The sequence below is a fragment of the Chrysochloris asiatica genome, unplaced genomic scaffold, assembly GCF_000296735.1.
Source record: "Chrysochloris asiatica unplaced genomic scaffold, ChrAsi1.0 scaffold00036, whole genome shotgun sequence".
Taxonomy (NCBI): domain Eukaryota; kingdom Metazoa; phylum Chordata; class Mammalia; order Afrosoricida; family Chrysochloridae; genus Chrysochloris; species Chrysochloris asiatica.
Genome location: NW_006408554.1, coordinates 8,009,826 through 8,029,207, shown reverse-complemented (window position 1 = coordinate 8,029,207; position 19,382 = coordinate 8,009,826). Strand labels below are relative to the sequence as shown.

The following is a 19,382-nucleotide window of genomic DNA, read 5'->3' as shown; positions in this document are numbered from 1 at the left end:
GCATTTAACAACAACAACAATGAGACCCAATTGGAGTCCTGGTGTAGCACTGTAGGATAAGCACTGGACTGAAAGTTCATTTGAACCCTGAAGTTCAAACTTACCAGTTGCTCCTCGGCAATCCTAAACAGGGATGAGTCAGAGCTAACTCAATGGCATTTAACAACAACAATGAGATTCAGTTAGAAAACCTTCCTCCTGTTCTTTCTTACTTCATGTGAGCAGCAAATGCTACTATATGAAAAAACTCAGGAATGTTGCTAACTGGCTGTTTGGACTGTTGTGTGCGTCTCTGTTTCACATGTTTGCCTGGTTTGCATTATGATTTTTTTTTTTTTTTTCTTGCTGGGAAACTACATAGACTTTCTTCCTTTCTTCAGAAGGAGCGGGACCTGTTGGAAATCTGAGGTTTCAAGATTCAAATGCAATGGTCTTGGCTGTAGTGCATTTCTTGACAAGTCCTGAAAAGCTATTGAATTCTTCTGGCTCCTGCTTTTCTGCAGTCTTTTTTTGGATGTGGTTCAGCTGCAGTGTTTGACTAGAGAGAGTAATTGAAATCTTTTTTTTTTCCCCCTTCAGCAATCTTGTTACAATTTCATCTTTATAGTTAAAATGGAATGTTTTATTACTATGCAAATAGTTCTGAATACAATAGAATCATAACTCTTTCACAAGAAAACAACCTATATCTTTAAAGATGACAAGTAAATAGATCAAACTATAAACTGGTGGAACTCTCCTGATAGAAAAATTGGCAGGCATTTGGTGACCTAACTAGAAGGATACCAAGTTACACTGAAGATCATTTTGTAAAATTAAATACAAGCCTTTTGGAGAGACTTTCATGTAATAGAGAAAGCAATTATTCCTTTTGCCTTTCATACAATTACAGCAGTGGATCTGGTGGTCTCTGCAATGTTACAGCATTTGCATGTGTCCTGGTTTGGGGGATTTTGATGCTCTGTGTCACAGACAATTGGTTCCCTGGTAATCTTCAAAAGGCTGCTGGCCTTTGAATCTGGTCCATTTCACAAGTTCTAGCTTTAATGATCAGATTAGCCTGCATTTTTTCCTTTGTGATTAAAGAGGCAAGAAGCTGAAATGTGCTTATCATTTTGCAAAATACTCGAGATGATGGGATCCCAATATTTGACTTTTTTTCTGGTAATGAGAGCTGATCAAATTATAAACTCCTTTGAGCCAAGAAGGAGAATTAATAAATCAGGGGAATAGAAACTTTGAGTGGCATGATAGAAGTGGTTGTTCGTGTGCTGCTGTTTGCTAACCAATGTTATTAATGTACCTTTCAGGGTCCCTGCAAGTCATGAACAAGACGAGGAGGATTATGGAACATGGGGGAGCCACCTTCATCAATGCCTTCGTGACCACGCCTATGTGCTGCCCATCCCGGTCCTCCATGCTCACTGGGAAGTATGTGCACAACCACAATGTCTACACCAACAATGAGAACTGCTCCTCCCCATCGTGGCAGGCGATGCATGAACCTCGGACATTTGCTGTGTATCTCAACAACACTGGCTACAGAACAGGTAAAGGATGATACTTCTAGTCCATGAACCAACCTTTGGTAATGCTTCTTAGCCACAGGATGATGCACTGTGGGATGGGTATATATGAAATTCCATAAAGATCATAAACAGGAGCTACCTAGGCTTTTGTGTTTTCAGTTAGCATCCTTCCTGTCTTCATTGTATACTATAAAGAATGCACCAAATGAAAGAGCCCTTAGAGAAAGTTTAGACTAATCCTAAGTGGCCATGTTATGAAAATGTTGTATCTACCAGAACACCCAGTGGTTGGAGTTTTCCGTAAGAACCTTGAATAAGTTTCAAACTTTTCATCCCCTTGGGTTCCCACCGACTTTTTGAAAGCCTTTCAGATATTATTGATTCATTTATTTGTTCATTCATCATTAATAAGCTTTGACAAGTTTCTTCAGATTAAATTGTGGTCATTTTTAGATCTCAAAAACTCACCTCCATCTTCTGGGAAAGGAACACAATGGTGATACCTCCTCACAGAGCTGAACCTGCACAGAGTAACAAGAGGTTTTTAATTAGTTGGTTTGATCTTTTGAAAACGGGGGGCTTCTTTCAAAGTGGTCATGAGCATTATGACAATCTTCCTGAGAAAGAAGCAATGCTCTTTCTGGTTTTGTTGTCCCCAAATCCCTTCCTTATTCTTCCAGCATGTTAGATGTTGTCCTTGGGTTTTCTGCATGTTTCTTCATGGAGCAAAGGACGTCGATATATGCAGGGTCTGCGGTATAAGAATGTTTTTTTGAGAACTGCTGTGATTTATTCATAAGAATTGAATATGCCATCATTAAAGCTTGTTGGGAATGTTTTTCAGGTCTACAGAATTTTTTTAAAGCGTTTCAGACAGATCTATTCTCTTAAATCTTCCTCTTTAAAAAATGAAATGACTCTTCCCCATTGGACTCAGTAGCTATGTTGCCATTTGGTTCTTTGCAGCAATGCCCTATGGGCATTTAGCATTGTTATTTATGGATGAAAATATTGATTGTGAAGACGGCAGTATTGTCGTTCACAGGCATTGTAAGATCTCTGCTCACAGAGGAAGGGCCTCCCTGAATCGCAAGAGTGTTTACTTATGTTTAGGAAAGAAACTGGGATACATGTTGTTGTTGTTGTTGTTGTTAGGTGCCATCGAGTTGGTACCGATCCATAGCAACCCTATGCACTGCAGAACAAAACACTGCCCGATCATGGGCCAACCTCACTACTGTTGCCACACTTGAGTCCATCGATGCTGCCACTTGGCCATTCCATCTCATTGGGGGTCTTCCTCTTTTTCTCTGACCCTCCATCTTATCAAACACAATATCCTTCTCTAGCGACTGCTCCCTCCTGACAATATGTCCAAAGTATGAGAGATGAAGTTTGGCCATCTTGGTCTCCAAGGAGCACTCTGGTTGCACTTCTTCCAAAATGGATCTATTGGTTCCTTTGGCAGCCCATGGCACTTTCAATATTCTCCTCCAACACCGTAACTCAAAAGCATCAATTCTTCTATGGTCTTCCTTATTCACTGTGCAGCTTCGCATGCATATGAGGTTATTGAAAATACCATGGCTTGGGTCAGGCACACCTTAGTCCTCAAGCTGACATCTTTGCTCCTCAATACTTTAAAAAAGGTCTTGTGCAGCAGATTTGCCTAATGCAATACATCATTTGATTTCTTGACTGCTGCTTCCGTGCAGGTTGATAGTTGATCCAAGAAGAAGGAAATCTTTGACAACTTCAGTCTTTTCTCTGTTGATAAGAATGTTGTTTATTGGTCCAGTGGTGAGGATTTTTGTTTTCTTTACATTGAGATGTAATCCATACCAAAGGCTGTGCTCTTGTGTGTTTTTTCACATTATGAACTCCAATTTATAACACCTTTCACTTGAGACTCTAAAGCAATTTGCAAACCGATCAAACATCCCTGTAGGGTGCATAGATAGCAAATGTACTTTTATTAGTGAGGTGGGGAAATTTAAATATTATGTGACTAATTCAAAATCAAAAATTATTTCCCCAGTTCATGACTTTTACCACCAAATGGGTATTGTTCATGGAAAGAGTTGTGTGAAATCAGTGCTTTTCAACTCCCAGGCTCCCTGTAATGTTTCTCTAGTCACAGACATGCACCTAGAAGGGTTGGGAACATCACTTTAACCAGAGTAACTTGTGCCATGTCCATCAAAAGAAAGAGCGATGTGAGGGTGAAAGCACACTCTGCCGGAACTTAGAGTAGTCACCTAGGGATGGCTGAACTTTTCAGGATTAAATCAGAAAAGGGAAAGAAAGAGAAGAGCAGCAGCGCTGTTGTTGACTTATTCTGTGCCAGGCTTTGCCTAAGTATCTAAACCAATTGGTTTCTCAATTTTGAAAGAAAGATAGGATTAGTCCCATGCTACTAATGAAGAGGAGTTCTGGTGTGGTGCTGTGGGTTAATGCGCCAGACTGCAGAACAGTTTGAACTGCAAGGTTGGTGGTTGAAGCTCACCAGCTGCTACTCGGAAACCCTATGCAGGGTCACTATGGGTCGGAACTGACTTGAGGGCACGTAACCACAACACTAATGAAGAAGGGGACAGTGATGGTTTGGTAGTAGAATTCACACCTTACATGTAGGAGACCTAGGTTTGAGTCCAAGCCAGTGTGCCTCCCATGCAGCCACCATTCATCTGTCAGTGGAGTTTGAGTGTTACTATAGTGGAAATCTCATTGGAACAGCCAAACTAAAATAGTTTAGGAAGAAAGGACTGGCAATCTACTTCCAAAAATCAGCCAATGAAAACCCTGTGGATGATAATGATCAAATCTGTACCCAATCATGGGGACGGTACAAGACCAGGCTGCTGATTTGTTGAAAAATACAGTAGGAAAGATCTCTATGAGTTGGAGACCAATTTGATTTGACACCATCAGGATAAACAGAGCAAAGAGTGAAGTTGTCAAAGGTTTTATTTTGCTTAGATCCACAATCCTTGCCCATGGAAGCAGCAGTCAAGAAGTCAAATGATGTATTGAATTGGGAAAATCTGCTGCAAAGGATCTCTTTAAAGTGTTAAAAAACAAAAATGTCACTTTGAAGACTAAGGTGTGCTTAACCCAAGCCAAAGTAGTTTCAGTCACTTCATATGTTTGCAAAAGCTGAACAATGAATAAGGAATGCCAGAGAAGAATTGATATCGTTGAATTATGATGTTGGCAAAAAAATCTTGAATATACCATGGATTGCCAGAAGAATGAACAGATAACTCTGGACGTACAGCCGGATTGCTCCTTAAAAGTGAGGATGTTGAGGCTTCATCTCATCATGTCATCAGGAGAGAGCATCGCTGGAGAAGGATATCATGCTTGATAAGTAGAGGGTCAGAAAAGAGGAAACCTTTCAGTGACATGGATTGAAACAGTGGCTGCAGCAATGGGTTCAAACACAGCAGGGCCTGAGAAGATAACACAGGCTAAGACAGTGCTTAGTTCTGTTGGACTTAGGGTTGCTGTGAGTTATAACCTAACAACAAAAGCAACACCACCACCAATGAAGAAACCAAGAATATGTGTCTGTGTTGCCTCATTGCAGAGACACATGAAATATAGGCTAATGAATGGGAGCCAAACTAGTTAAAGTCAAGGGAAAGGCTGGTATGCAAACTGCATGCTATGATCCTACAAAGAAAGCATATTTCCAACGACGCTTATAGATGGCTAAAAGCAAAAGTGAAAACACCACCCATTACAAAATTCACAGGGTCACCAAGTTTAAACTTAAGCAGTTGCTTCTAAGAAACATAATATTCTCTTGTTTCATTTACACTAACTGCATTGAACCTACAATGGATTACAAGAGTGTGAATGAAATATACAGATAATACAGTTCAACTCCGTTACTTTCAGATGAGCAAATCTAGGGCTTGATTTGATTGAAGTGACTTGCTGAAGTAACAGATCTTACGTAATAATGGGATGAACAAGCACCAGAACCTTGGTCTTCAGGACTCTTTCCAGTACACCATCCTAAACTCCAGGTCATGCCTAGGATGAGATCGTGTGTGTGTGTGTGTGTGATAAGCTTTCTGTCGGTCCTTTAGTGCAGCACAGCATGCCTGCTTCAGTCAGTTGTCTTTTTCCGGGACAGTAGACTTGCTTCTGGAAATTAGGTCTAATTCTGTAGCCAGTCTTCTTAGACTCTTAGATTAGTACGGGAATTTATAGTGAGTCAGCCTCAAATCAAAGGAATTCCTTAAAGGAAAGAAAGACTTCTCCAAATACTTACCCAGTGAGCATTAGGGAAGAATGATATTCACTCAGGATACTAAATATTCATGTACCTATTAGTAAATCAGAAAGGTTAGAAATCAGAAGTCTAAACTGACAGTAATAGAGATTTATGTAAGGTAAATTAATCTGTGATGGGGAAAAGTGAAGTGTCCTAGACAAATAGGAAAAAAGGTGACTTTGTAACAATAGTTATTGATCAAACTTTGGACAGAGACCCATTTGAAATTGCACAAATAAGCAAATCAGGATAACAGATATCTTAGGAAATTAAGAGAATTGGTAAGGAGGTATTGAACAAGCAATGATTATTTATGAGACAACAAATTTGATGGGAAAAAGTGAATGTATAAAGATTTTATTGTTTTCTAAATGAATAAATCAAATGAAGTATTGCATTTGGCACCGCTACTGCACAAAACCTCTTTAAAGCGTTCAAGAGCAAAGATATTAGTTTGAGGACTAAGGTACACCTAACCCAAGCCATAGTATTTTCAGTAGCCTCATATGCATGTAAAAGTTGGACACTGAATAAGGAAGACCATAGCAGAATTGAGGCATTTGAGTTACGGTGTTGGAGAAAAATATTGAAAGTGCCATGGACTGCCAGAAGAACAAACAAATCTGTACTGGAAGAAATATAGCCAGAATGCTCCTTAGAAGGAGGTCAGAATGTGAAACTTCTTCTCTTATACTTTGGACATTTTATCAGGAGGGACCAGTCCCTGGAGAAGAACATCATGCATGGTAAAGTAGAAGGTCACCAAAAAAAGAGGTAGACCCCTCAAGGAGATAGATTGGCACAGTGGCAGCAGCAGTGTGCTCATGTATAACAACAATTGTGAAGATGGCACATGGCTATCCTATTGTGCATAGGGTTGCTCGGAGTCAGAACCGACTCAATGGCACTTAACAATAACAACAAATGAGTATATTGTTTGCAACATTTAGCTGAAAACCTAAGAAAGATAATGGAGAAAACTAGAGTCTATATTATACATAAATACCCATTTAAGAAAAGCACAAAGCAGCAATAAGTTTTATAAAGAACAGCTCAGAGAAGACAGATTCCATAGAGGCTTGTTTTGGGACGTGTCCAGAATACATGGATTTAAATGAATCAAATTGGTCCAATATTATATTTACTATTGTATGACATGGTTTTTCTTTTTTAGAACGAGGCATAATTTTGGACTGGCTGTAGCCTAAATTTTTCTAACTTTACTCATGGAAAAAATGACCAGTGCAACAACTTTAAATGTTCAAGAAGGGGAAAATCAGTAACATGTCTATTATATTTTGTGTTTGAACAAGAGAAGTAGGTTATTATTAGAATCATCTACCATTAAAAATGCATGCCCTGCCTAAATAAGATCCTCAGAAAAAGTTTTAGTGTGTATTTCTTGTGAAAGTATAGACTTTAATGTAAAAACTAGCATAAAATTTAAGTTTAAAACACTGATCTGCATTTGAGAGGTAGAAACAGGGTTAGGGAAAACCTTGACTAAAGAACTGTGAAGAGTTGGAGTCACCACCTAACTCTTCCTAACTCATGCCCCTAAGCTGTTTTAATAACTTGGACAGACCAGCTTTCCAACCTATAGAATGGACAGATTGAACTAGAATGATTTCTAAGTTTACTTTCCTGTCCAAAATGATAATTCTCTTATAATCACGGTCATTATTACATTGGTTTAGTTTTCAACTGTAGTGTTCAAATTATAGCTATAATTTACAATATGCCAAGCCACATGCGAATTAAATTTTAGACAGGCTCATTCTACAGCATATTGCTGGAGTAGAAGGAGACAGATTTAACAGAGATCTGCAGTAAGTCTTTTTTGCAAAGGATTCTTGTATAAAATTACATATAAACAAATAGATCCATTTTCTAATTTCATGCCCTTTTATGTTACGAAAGGGGTCCTGGTGGCACAGTAGGTTAAGCATTGGCCTGCTAACTGAAAGATCAGTGGTTTGAACCTACCAGCCACTCCACAGAAGAAAGGGGAGATGGTCAGTCTGCTTCTGCAAAGATTTATAGCCTTGGACACCCTCTGGAGCAGTTCTGTTCTTTAACTCTGAGCGTAACTGACTCGATGGCAGTGGGTCATTGGTTTTTATATTACAACACTTCATTTTGTTACTTATAGAAACTCATATGTATTTATTTCCCAATATTGAATTTTTTTACTTGTAGAGTCAGACAAACTAATGTTCTTGTTTTTTTTATGAATTATGGCATTATAGACCTTTGATAAGTATTTAAACATGAGGCATGACATACATTTATTGAAGCATAGTATGCTTGGAACTAACCTAAATATTAGGATATGAAACAATAAAAGTATGATCCTTAAGTTTACTAGACTTACGGCCTAGTTGGGGAAACCAGCCTCATATATGAAAGTTGACATAAGGAAAAAGCATAATTTTAATAGGACTGGAAATTATATATATTTATAGATGTTATTGTTGTCAAGTGCCATCCAGTCGGTTCCAACCCATAGCAACCCTGTAGAGGATTTCTGAGGAGCGGCTGGTGAGCTTGAACTGCTAATCTTGCAGATCAAACTGACTTTGCAGTCCAGCGCATTAACCCACAGCACCACACCAGGACTCCATATTTATAGGTACCACCAGTGAAATCCTGTCACCCTAAATCTATTAATTACATGGAATGAAAGTTTGACTAATATATCATCTGTTGCATTAAATTAAATAACATTTAATTTACTTCTACTAAATATGATTTGAAGGCGCTCTGGTAGCATAGTGGTTACAAATCAAACTGCAAACTACAAGGTCAGCAGTTCGAATATACCAGCTGTTCCGTGGGAGATAGATGAGGTTTTCTGCTCCCATACAGATTTACAGCCTCGGAAACCCTGTACAGGGTCGCTATGAGTCCGAACTGACTCCACGGCACATAACCACCACCACCAAATATGATTTGACTTCTCTATAACATCAGAAATCTGTTATACAGTTATTATTGCTGATTTACAAATAGATGCCTTTGATTCAGATAGTTCAAGGAAATATTTCTAAGTATTATGTAGCAAATAGTCCTGGGTAGAGTAGCAAGTCAAGAAAAATTATAATCAGGACTTTCTGCTCTTTCTCCCTGTCTCCCAACTCACCCCCCTGTTCCCACATTTCTTAAACAGCTATAAAGGAAAATATTTAACAGTGTCCCAGAGGAAAGATATAGGAGGACAGATAAATGATTGTACTTATGATGTACTCAGATGTGTTGAATTGCCAGTACTAAAGGATAGAAAAACTTCAAGCTATTCAGAAACTATTCAAGGGGGCTTCAAAAAGTTCATAGACAAAAGTTCATTATCTTTCATGTCATTTTTTCCATGAACTCTTTGTAGCCCCCTCTACATAGACATACTGACAATAGGAAACAGAAAATGAAATTCACTTTAGGGAGATAGAAAGGGGTTTTTTATATATTGGGAGGAAAATCATTAGAAGCCCAGAGCATCAATTGCAGAGCACTGGCAGGAAACACTGAAAGGGGCCAGGGGTGATTACAAGTAAGTCTCAGTGTCGCAAGGCAGCAGCAAAGGCCAGAGTAACTGGAGGCAGGGAGCAGGGAGTTGTGTCGTGACACTCTCAGTGGGTAGTGGCCACCCTTGGAACAGCTTGTTTGAAAGCACATCTGGAATACTGAGTACATCTTGTACTCTCCTCTCCATTAGTAAAAAGATACTGAAAACCTGGAGGGTCTCCTGAAGGAAGGGACTATTAAGAGACTTGAAGGAATCATTTGAAAAAGGGGAGAGTTAAGGCAAAGGACAGTAGCCATGGCAATAGATAGAAAACACTGCAAAATAGTCTAAATAATAAAATGAGGGAAGGGCAGGAATGACTTGGCATGGACCTCAAGGTTGGTGATTTAAACCTCCCAGTCACTATGCAGGAGAAGGATGAGGCTGCTTGCTCCTGTAAAGATCTACAGTCTCAGAAACCCTCAGAGGCAAGGCAGTTCTACTCTGTCCTAGTGGTTGCTATGAGTGGGAATCAACTCGATGGCATTGGGTTATTCTATGGAAGTATTTAGGAGAACCTAATAAAAAGTTAGATTCAAATGAAAATGCAAAACTGAAAACTTGAAGAATCCCAAAATACATTGGGCTCATGAACCACAGTTCTAGAAATAAATAAAATGAAATGTGCAGATTAATGCACTAGCCACCCCTTGGAAACCCTTCACAGGGTCGCTATGAGTCGAAACCAACTCAACAGCACTTAACAGCTTTATATGTAAGGAGTCCTGGTGTGGCATTGCATGATAGCATTGGGCTTGTATACGCAAGGTAGGCGTTCAGCCCCACCAGCTACTCCTCAGGAACTCTTTATAGTGTTGTTGTAAGTCTGAGTCTTGTTGTTGTTAGGTGCCATTGAGTTGGTACCAACTCTTAGCAACCTTATGCACAACAGAACAAAACACTGTCTGATCCTGGACCAACCTCACCACAGTTGCCACACTTGAGTTCATCGATGCTGCCACTTAGCCAACCCATCTTGTTGGGGGCCTTCCCCTTTTTCTCTGACCCTGCACCTTACCAAATATGCGACTGGTCCCTCCTGCCAATATGTCCAAAGTATGAGAGAGGAAGTTTGGCCATCCTGGCCTCCAAGTCTGAGTCTACAGGTTGGCAATTAGCAACAATTATATGCAAAGATGTGGGGAGGATACAAAGAAAAGGCAAAGGCAGTGTTTTTTTCTTACAGTCTTATAAATGCCCCTAGTTGGTGCATACAATTAACATGCTTGGCTGTTAACCAAATTGTTTGTGGTTCAAGTCTACCTGGAGGGAGGCACTTCAGAAGAAAGGCCATTGAAAACCCAGATTAGAGCACAAGTCTAACTTTGAAAGCCCTGGGTTCATCATGAGTCAGAATCGACGTAACAACACCTTGTTTTCTGCCACAAGTGAAAAGGTGAAGATGGCAATAGAGCCATAGAGATGAAGTGCTGTGGGCTTGAGGATTGTAGGCAAGCCAGCCAAAGTTTTGTGTGAAATGGCACGCCAGCCAAAGATTGTGTGTGAAATGGCACCACTCTGGCCTTACTACTAGGAGAGGGAAATACAAGGAGTAGAATAGAAAAGGTCAAGGTGGAAATTCACAGAGCAAAAGTTAGCTGGAAAGAGGAATGATTAACAAAGCAATGTGGGATAGGGCTTGAAAGAGAAGGATTTGGTCCAGACCCCAGGTAGGCCTGGATGAAAAGCAAGCTCTAGTGAGTAAAACTTGGTTCTGAAGGCAGTAAGGATCAATCTGAAATTTGACCATGTGTCATGTGAGCTGAGTTGGGCTCTAAGAATGTTCATTGTAACTGTGATGGTGGAAAGGGCCTTCAACCTGGGCTAGAAACGCTGGGCATGAGACTGTCGGGACTCCATGAGGGATAGATGGGAGAACACTTGCAGATCAAGAAATGTACAGGAATGGATGGACTCTGAGTAGACTCCAGGTTGCCAAGCCTGGATGGTTATGCCATTAAGGCACTAAAAGGACATCTGAGAAGAGATTTAAATTGGGGGAGGGAGATGCTTCTTTCTGAATTTGGACATTTGAGTTAAGGAATAAGTAATATATTCACACAGCTGTATATGAAGCATGAAAAGGAGTTAACTACCTGTCCCATAAAAACCCAGAGATAAAGTACATTGGATAAGCAAAGTGCAATACCAATAAAATGCCTTGATTCTAGAATTTGTTTTCATCATCAGCTACTACTTCCCAAGCCAGTCTTCCAGGAACTATCTCTGTGCCCAAACCACTTTGACTGATAGCAACCCTATATATATGTCAAACTATACTCCATAGGGTTTTCAATGGCTGAGTTTTTAGAACTAGGTGGCCAAGCCTTTCTTCTAAAGCACCTCTAGGTGAACTTGAACGTCCAACTTTCTCAGTTAGCAGCCAAGGACTTTATCTGTTTGTACCTCCCAGGGACTCCCTGTAATCTATATAATAACACCATATTGCCAGAATTTTTATCATCAATAATAGATACATATTTAGCAATAAAACACACAGGACAAACACTCATGCCACCAAATACATGTGACAAAAAAACCCTGAACTTGTCACATAAAATATGGAGTTTACCATGGTTACTTGGTTTGGGAAATTGACACTTTTTAGATACGCAAAAACAAAGACAAGTTTTTCAGTAATATATTTATAATTCACAAATCTCAAACATTGAGTAAGTTAAAAAACTTATTATAGACAACTATAAATTCTGGTATGGCGCTGTAGGTTAAGCACTAGACTGCAAGGTTGGTTTGAACCACAAGGTCAGGGGTTCAAACCCACCAGTTATGCCTCAGAAACCTTATACAGGGTCATTATGAGTCAGAGCTGACTCAGTGTCACTTAACAACAACAGCTACATCAACCTAACAAAAGGGTACATTTTGCTTTTATTTCAGTGGGACCACAAGTAAGAGATGCATCCAGGTCACTGTGGTCATTTGGGGATTTTATTGAGCCGTAAGCCATCTATTTGGGCTCTACTTTTATTTTTTCATAAGAAAATGTATGTCTGTCACTTTGTCAAGTACTCAACATATTACACTAGTGTTATTAGCATCTGTAGTGTTACCTAGGTTAACTTACTCTTTTTCAAGTCATAATATCATATCAAGATATTTATACATTTATGATGAATTACTTCATGTGAGAAAATAATCTTTCCCCTCCCCCCTTGCAGCCTTTTTTGGAAAATACCTCAATGAATATAATGGCAGCTATATTCCTCCTGGGTGGCGAGAGTGGCTTGGATTAATAAAGAATTCTCGTTTCTATAATTACACTGTTTGTCGCAATGGCATCAAAGAAAAGCATGGATTTGATTATGCAAAGGTAATTTTCAGCACTTTTGTACTGCATCCATTTTCTTTATGCTTAATGGGGGAAGGCCATTTTCAGTGAGCTGCCCTGTCCTCAGATTGGCTTTCTGTGTTCTCACATTATTAGAATGAAGACTTTTAAGATAATTTTAAACTCCAGGCAAGGAAAGGACTCTCAATGAACACTGCTTTTGTACAGTGAGTTTTTTACTCATTAAGATGAAAGGCAATCAGTTTCGGATGAAAGTCTCGTCAAGAAAATCATGGATGATGCCTCGGATCTCTCTTGTTATAATTTGAGAGGGGAGGAAAATGTCCTCCTCAGGAGGACTTGTCCACATAAGCAAATATAATTATACTGTTTTATTTTTCATTGGAGGTGAAAGGATAGTTCGTTTGTGACTTCAGATTTAGATGTAAAAATAAAACCAAAGTGCAGCAATCAGTTTGGGATATTCCTTGTTTTCACTCTTGTCTGACCAAGCCTAGTTCATGTACTAGAACACTTGCCCAGTGTCAGAGTGTCCACAGATGTCTGTAGGACTGGCAATCCTTGAGTTTCCAGATCATTTTACAGAAACTCAGATCAACATGTCCAGACATTATCTATGATATTTGAACTCTAGCAACTGAATCCTAGAGTAGATCTAATCACAAAGGTTTTGGGATTGCCAATTTAAGTGAAAATGGAGTTTTTAGATTATAAAATTAAAAGGGAGAATATCTTTAAATTGACGCTACTGATTTATCCCCCAAAAAAGATTCCCTTCTCTTCTAGCCATACCCATCTCTTCTTTAATTATCTGAAAGAAGTCAGGCACCTGCTCTATCTAACACACCCTCCTGAAAAGACTGTGACTTGCTGAACAAAAGTAATAGGTAGGAGATGCAGAGAGGGAAACAGATTTATGTTTTTTTGCTTAGCCTGATTTGAATGCAAGAGACTTAGTGGGAGATGAGATGCAAGTTCCTACCCTCAGAAAACTATGAATGCAAATGAATTCACATTCGTTGTTAATAGGTTAACAGGCTCATCAATGTTGAGAGCTGGCGGGGACCTTGGAGGCCAACTTGAGCAATGTCCTCATTTTAAAAGATGGGGGATGTGAAACCTAGAGAATTTCACCGCTCCACCCCAGACCACCACTGTATCCCCCATTGTTGATACAGTCGTTACATGCAGATGATCCAGACAGCATACATTAATTGCCACTGCTTCTGATTTTATCCCTGGGGAGACTTTTCATGCCCCTTGCTCAAGCTATTAACCTTTCTTTCCCTCTTGTCCTAAAGAGGGCAAGATAATCACAATTCCCTCCAAATGCTAAAGCGGCATAACTTTCCCATTATCACAGCTGATTAAGTGTCAGAGACTACTGTGTCCAAAAAAACATATACATATCTCTTTTTTTCTTTTTTTAGTGAGGAAAAGAATGAAACAGACACCCTCCATAGCCTTTGGGCTTGTCCTAACAATGACTTGTGACTCAGATTTTATCCCTTGGGCACTGCTTTTGCAGCTGTTCAAGCCCTTAAATCCACATGTGATTAGTCATGCCCGGAATCCCTTGAAATTGTGAGCATTGCCTGGGCACTTTCTGTGTGAAGTTTGTACTGGAGTACCAGGCCAATGATAGCCACTTAGAGGAACAGGTGGTTTAATTTAAGTTTTTATCTTTCCTTTCCTTCCTTTTCTTCCCTTCCCTTTATAGACTTCCATCAGCCCTCCCCACCCCACTCCTGCAGATTAAGTCATTTTATTAACAAGCCAGGCTTGAATCTCAGCAGCTGTATCACTTTAGCTGTGCAATTAACAGAGTCTAATCTGCAGGAAATCAACTGTTCCCCATACTTAGTCTTTCAAAGTCCATTAATTGATAAAATATTGCAGCTTTTCCCTAATGTAGCCGGACTTGGGCAGTGCCTTTGATTAGTGATTACTATGTAATTCCCACAGGTGAATTTTCAAATTGAAGTAGGGATCTCTTTTCTTTTGTTTGTGCATGCCTAAGTGTGTGTATTCTACAACTGTGAACCTTTTGTGGGTGTGGATGTTGACTGCCCTTGAAGTAATTAAAATTTTTGACAATGAATTAACATCAGCGAATTCTGAGAATGAAAAATGTCCTACTACCAAGTGTTTCATGAGCGCCAGCATGTTGTATTGCTACACATGGTTATGATTTGCCGATTTTCTTTTCTAATTGCTAAATTGTTGCATTCCTAAATGATTTTTGTTGTTGTTGCATGTTGACAAGTTAGCAACTGTAGAAAGTAATCATCACCTGGTTTTCTATGTTGAAGATCTTTTGCTGCCTTGGGAGGTACAGTTTTCCTCCCTCCCTTAGGGCTTAACTCTTCATACAGTGAGTTGCTTCTGAGGAAAACAATTTTCAAATGTGATATGATGAATGTCACCTTTTGTAATTTTTGTTTTGTGTCAAATGTATGTTTCAGGACTACTTCACAGACTTAATCACTAACGAGAGCATTAATTACTTCAAAATGTCTAAGAGAATGTATCCCCATAGGCCCATTATGATGGTGATCAGCCATGCTGCACCCCACGGCCCAGAGGACTCAGCCCCACAATTTTCAAAACTGTACCCTAATGCTTCGCAACACATGTGAGTAATAACATCAACCCTCAGCCTATATTGAACGTGGACTTTTCGTTTGTTCCCTCCCAGTCTTCCCCTTTTCCTTCCGCATTGCCTATCCACAGGCAGAATTACTAGGGCAGAAATAAAGGGCCTTGTCAGGTGGTTTGATGATGAATGACAGTTCCAACATATTTAAGTAGCAAAATAAAAAGGAAAGAAGTATAGAGGGTGAATGGGGGGGCCGTAATTTTTATTTTTCTTCGCTTGTCTTAGATAATAGTAATGATTATTATTTAGTGTTGATGATCAAATGGTCTCCTTTTCACAGCAGCAGAGTTGCATCACCTGGTCTGGTTGTAGAAACATGGGTCTATTTTTAAAGGATTACTGCAGCAGCTTTGGTGCAGATGTGCCAGCAGGATTGCAACTGGAGTGGGCATCTTGGTTGTCTAGTGCTGTTATAACAGAAATACCACAAGCAGATACGGCTTTCACATACAGAAATGTATTCTTTTACCGTTTAGAAGGCTGAGAGTTCAAATTCAGAGCATTGCTCTAAGTAAGGGAAGGCTTTCTCTCTATGTCGGCTTTAGGGGAAGGTCCTTGTCTCCTCTCAGCATCTGTGGGCTCCGTGTCCCTTGGAGACCTCCACGTGTCCTGCATCAATCTTTCCCTGAGTCCAATGGATATGTTCCACTCCCAGCTCTTCTTTCTAGATGGTAGTCAGATCTTTCTTTCTCTGCTCACTTCTCACTCCTTTTAATCTCCTCTTATTTCTTGTAACATAAATATAAATGTACAGACCACACGCCAAAGAAACTCCTCTTAGATCAGATCAGGGTTCAGACCCAAATAAGGGTATTGCATTCCACCCTAATCCCCTTACAACTGATTGGATGATCACATCAGATCCCATCGTTACATATCTGCCAAATTGAATCATTTTATAACTTCCAAATTACTGAGAATCATGAGCACGACACATATTTGGGGGGTAGGGGGGAACCCAAACGACCCCTCAGGGCATGGCTTTAAAATAATCTTATATGAGGGCACTTCAAAAAGATTGTGGAAAAGTGGAATTGAAAAATAATGGGATTTTCCCATGAACCCTTTGAAGCTCCCTCGTGTTAGTTTTTTAGAGGCAGGATTGTTAGAGAGTTAAGGTGAGGAGACTCAGGGGAGAGACTGATGGTGTAAAGGGGTGTAACAGCAAGCAGTGTCGTGTTATACCAGTAATTCTCACTAGAAAACAGGGGTTGGGGGGGATGTCTGGGTGCTCTGGCAGCAAAGAGCATGATTTTGTTTCTTCTCTGTCGTAAGTTTTTTTTTTCCCCTAACAGTTGGCATCAATATGTAGTCTTCTCTGCAGAGCATTTGGTTCAGTGTCTGCTGAGAGCTCAGCTACTGGAGAGTCAGGGATTGGCAACTAATTGAGCATCTGTTGCTTTCATCATGAAACCTCTAGAATCAGTTATGAATCTATTTGTGCTTTAATACAACTCACTTTCAGCCACATCGATTTTCTAATCAAGATCCCAGACTAGACAGAACCTTAAAAACATAGTTAATACAACTGAAGTCAAGCTAATTGCTGGTCATTACAGATCTCTGGCGATCTTCTCATTGTTCACTCATGATCGGTAATATATAAAACATCTCTATCTTATCAGATGGAGTCCTAGTGTAGCGCTGCAGCATAAGCAGTGGACCACAAGGTTGGTTTGAACTGTAAGGTCGGCTGTTCAAACTCATCAGCCGCGCCTCGGAAACCCTATGCAGGGTGGCTATGGGTCGGAACTGACTCGACAGTACTTAAGAACAACAACAACAATCTTATCAAATGATTTAGGTTAGGATGAAGGAGGTCAGAGCTCACCTAGGACAAGATAAAACTGATTCAGCAGCCAGGCTGGATAAACAACTTACTGAGTGTGCTCAGATGCTTGGAGGATGGAGGCTAGCATCAAATACAGCAAATATTCTCTAAAAGAAAGAGGGTTGCTCTAGCACCTGGAGAATAGTGTGTGCTTGAGCCATTGTTACTGGAAATCCACCCATGGGGTTGACAGCTCTTAGCTTACATGTTGTTGTGATGTGCTGTGAAGTCAGTTCCGACTCATAGTGACCCTGTACAGGGTTTCTGAGGATATAAATCTTTACGGGAGCAGAAAGCCTCATCTTTCTCCATTGGAACAACTAGTAGTTTCGAACTGCTGACCTTGCGGTTCTCAGCCCGATTTGTAACCACATAGGATCATATTTACTTCACGAACGAAGACCTTGAGTGACTCTTCATTACAGATGGCATGACAAATTTACTGACTGCAGCCCACTTTTCCCTTTTCTTTGGAATTAGAAATTGCTTTGTGTAAGCTTCCTTTGTTGCACACCTTAGGTGACTTTCTACAGCTATCAACTTTTACAGGTGTTTCCCCAAGTTGAAGGAGAAGGGGTTGACAAGTTTTGCTGTTTTATGGCTCCTTAGAAGTCCACCTGCCTTTGAAGCTTCGAAGCTTCGAAGCAAAGGGTCCTGAGCCTACAGGGAAATAGCCACAGGTCAAGAGGTTCTGACAAAACAGTGGCATGTGCAGACAGCAGTCACAGGGAAACAAGGGTCTACAGAGTTCTCAGGGCCTCGGCAGTAGTTTTTAAAAAGTATCTCTGATGCCAGCAACTGACAATTTAATGCCACGAATATTTATAATGACTGCCTTTGAAAATAGATAGCACAGAAGGGGTGGGAGCCTGAGAAAGACACAGTTACCAACATTTAGTAGTCAGTAAGCTGGGAAAGGGGTCAGCAAACTAGGTCCCCCAGTCCTAACCCTACTTACCAAAAGTTTTTGTAATGAAGTTTTATTGAAACACAGTCATGCCCCCCCCCCACATGTACTTTTGAGTTTTGTACTATAATGGCAGAGCTGATAGCCATTGCAGAGTCTAAAATACGTTTTTATTTTTTGGTGTTTTGTTTTGTTTTTTTAACAAGGAGCCCAAGTAGTGCAGTAGTTAAAACACTCTGCTGCTAACTGAAATGTTGGTGGTTCAAACCCACTAGCTTCTCCATGGGAGAAAGATGTAGCAGTCTGCTTCCGTAAAGATTTACAACTTAGGAAGCCTTAGTGGGTAGTTTTACTCTGTCCAACGGGGCTGCTTTGAGTTGAAATTGACTCAGAGGCAGTGGATTTGTTTTTGGGGTTTGGATCCTTTACAGAATAAATGTGCCCAATAGTCCAATAACAAGTAGTATTAAAAGTGATAAGGACTAATGCCAGCATCTTCAGGGCTGGGAGGCTTGGTGGAAGAAATGATCACATCTTTGGGAGGGACTCTGACAACTTCATGAACCATGAAACATTCAGAAAGGGCCTCAAAGGATCACTTGAATTTCTGCAGATGCGTCTATAGAGATTGGGCAGTTGATTTCAGGAAGAGAATATGACATAGGCAGTGGCCACCATATATGAGAATGGTGTTAAGAGGTGACCTAGGAATTGGACTACAAGGAGAGTGATTCTGTAAAGCAAAATCTATACATGGTGGAGTGAAAAGTACTCAGGCCTTAGAATCAAACAAGCAAGCATTCCTGTCCTTACGAACTATGAGCAGTTGATTACCCTCCTGGAACCTCCACTGTCTGATCTGTAAAATGGGGATAATACTGGCACCTTAATGTGATGCCACCAACAGAAATTAAAATAGGTAGCATAGAGTCCCCATGTAGGATCTGAACCTAGAAGGCACTTCATAAATAGTAGTTCTGTTCCTTTTTATTATGATTAATGTCAAATATTAAATTGTCAATATTTGATCTTTCTTGACCTACAAAAACCATACTTTCATATGGTTCAATGAAATGTTTCAGGGCAAGCAGCTAGAGAAATAACAAGCTGACACTTGTCCGTTGCTGCGTGACAGGTTTCTTGACAAGCTAAGACCCACAGCACGATGAGTCTCTTGCACCTGGCCATTCTATAAAAAATCTAGACAGGATAAGCACCCATCTGGGCTGTGTTCTCTTCCAGGTGCAAAATGTGTGCTATGCTCATAAGCAAGTTGCCAGTTTGGGGACCACCTTTAGC

At 40.1% G+C, this 19,382-nt stretch overlaps 1 protein-coding gene across 1 annotated transcript in view; it reads left to right on the top strand.

Annotated features, from left to right (window-relative positions):
* SULF1 (sulfatase 1) overlaps positions 1-19,382 on the top strand; it is a gene marked incomplete at its 3' end in the record, with an annotated part of 82,276 nt that overhangs the window by 11,736 nt on the left and 51,158 nt on the right. Inside the window, exons 2-4 of the mRNA XM_006860034.1 lie at positions 1,311-1,550; positions 12,556-12,707; positions 15,152-15,321. Of these exons, the coding sequence (XP_006860096.1) occupies positions 1,311-1,550; positions 12,556-12,707; positions 15,152-15,321 (562 nt within the window). The remainder of the gene's footprint in view (positions 1-1,310; positions 1,551-12,555; positions 12,708-15,151; positions 15,322-19,382) is intronic.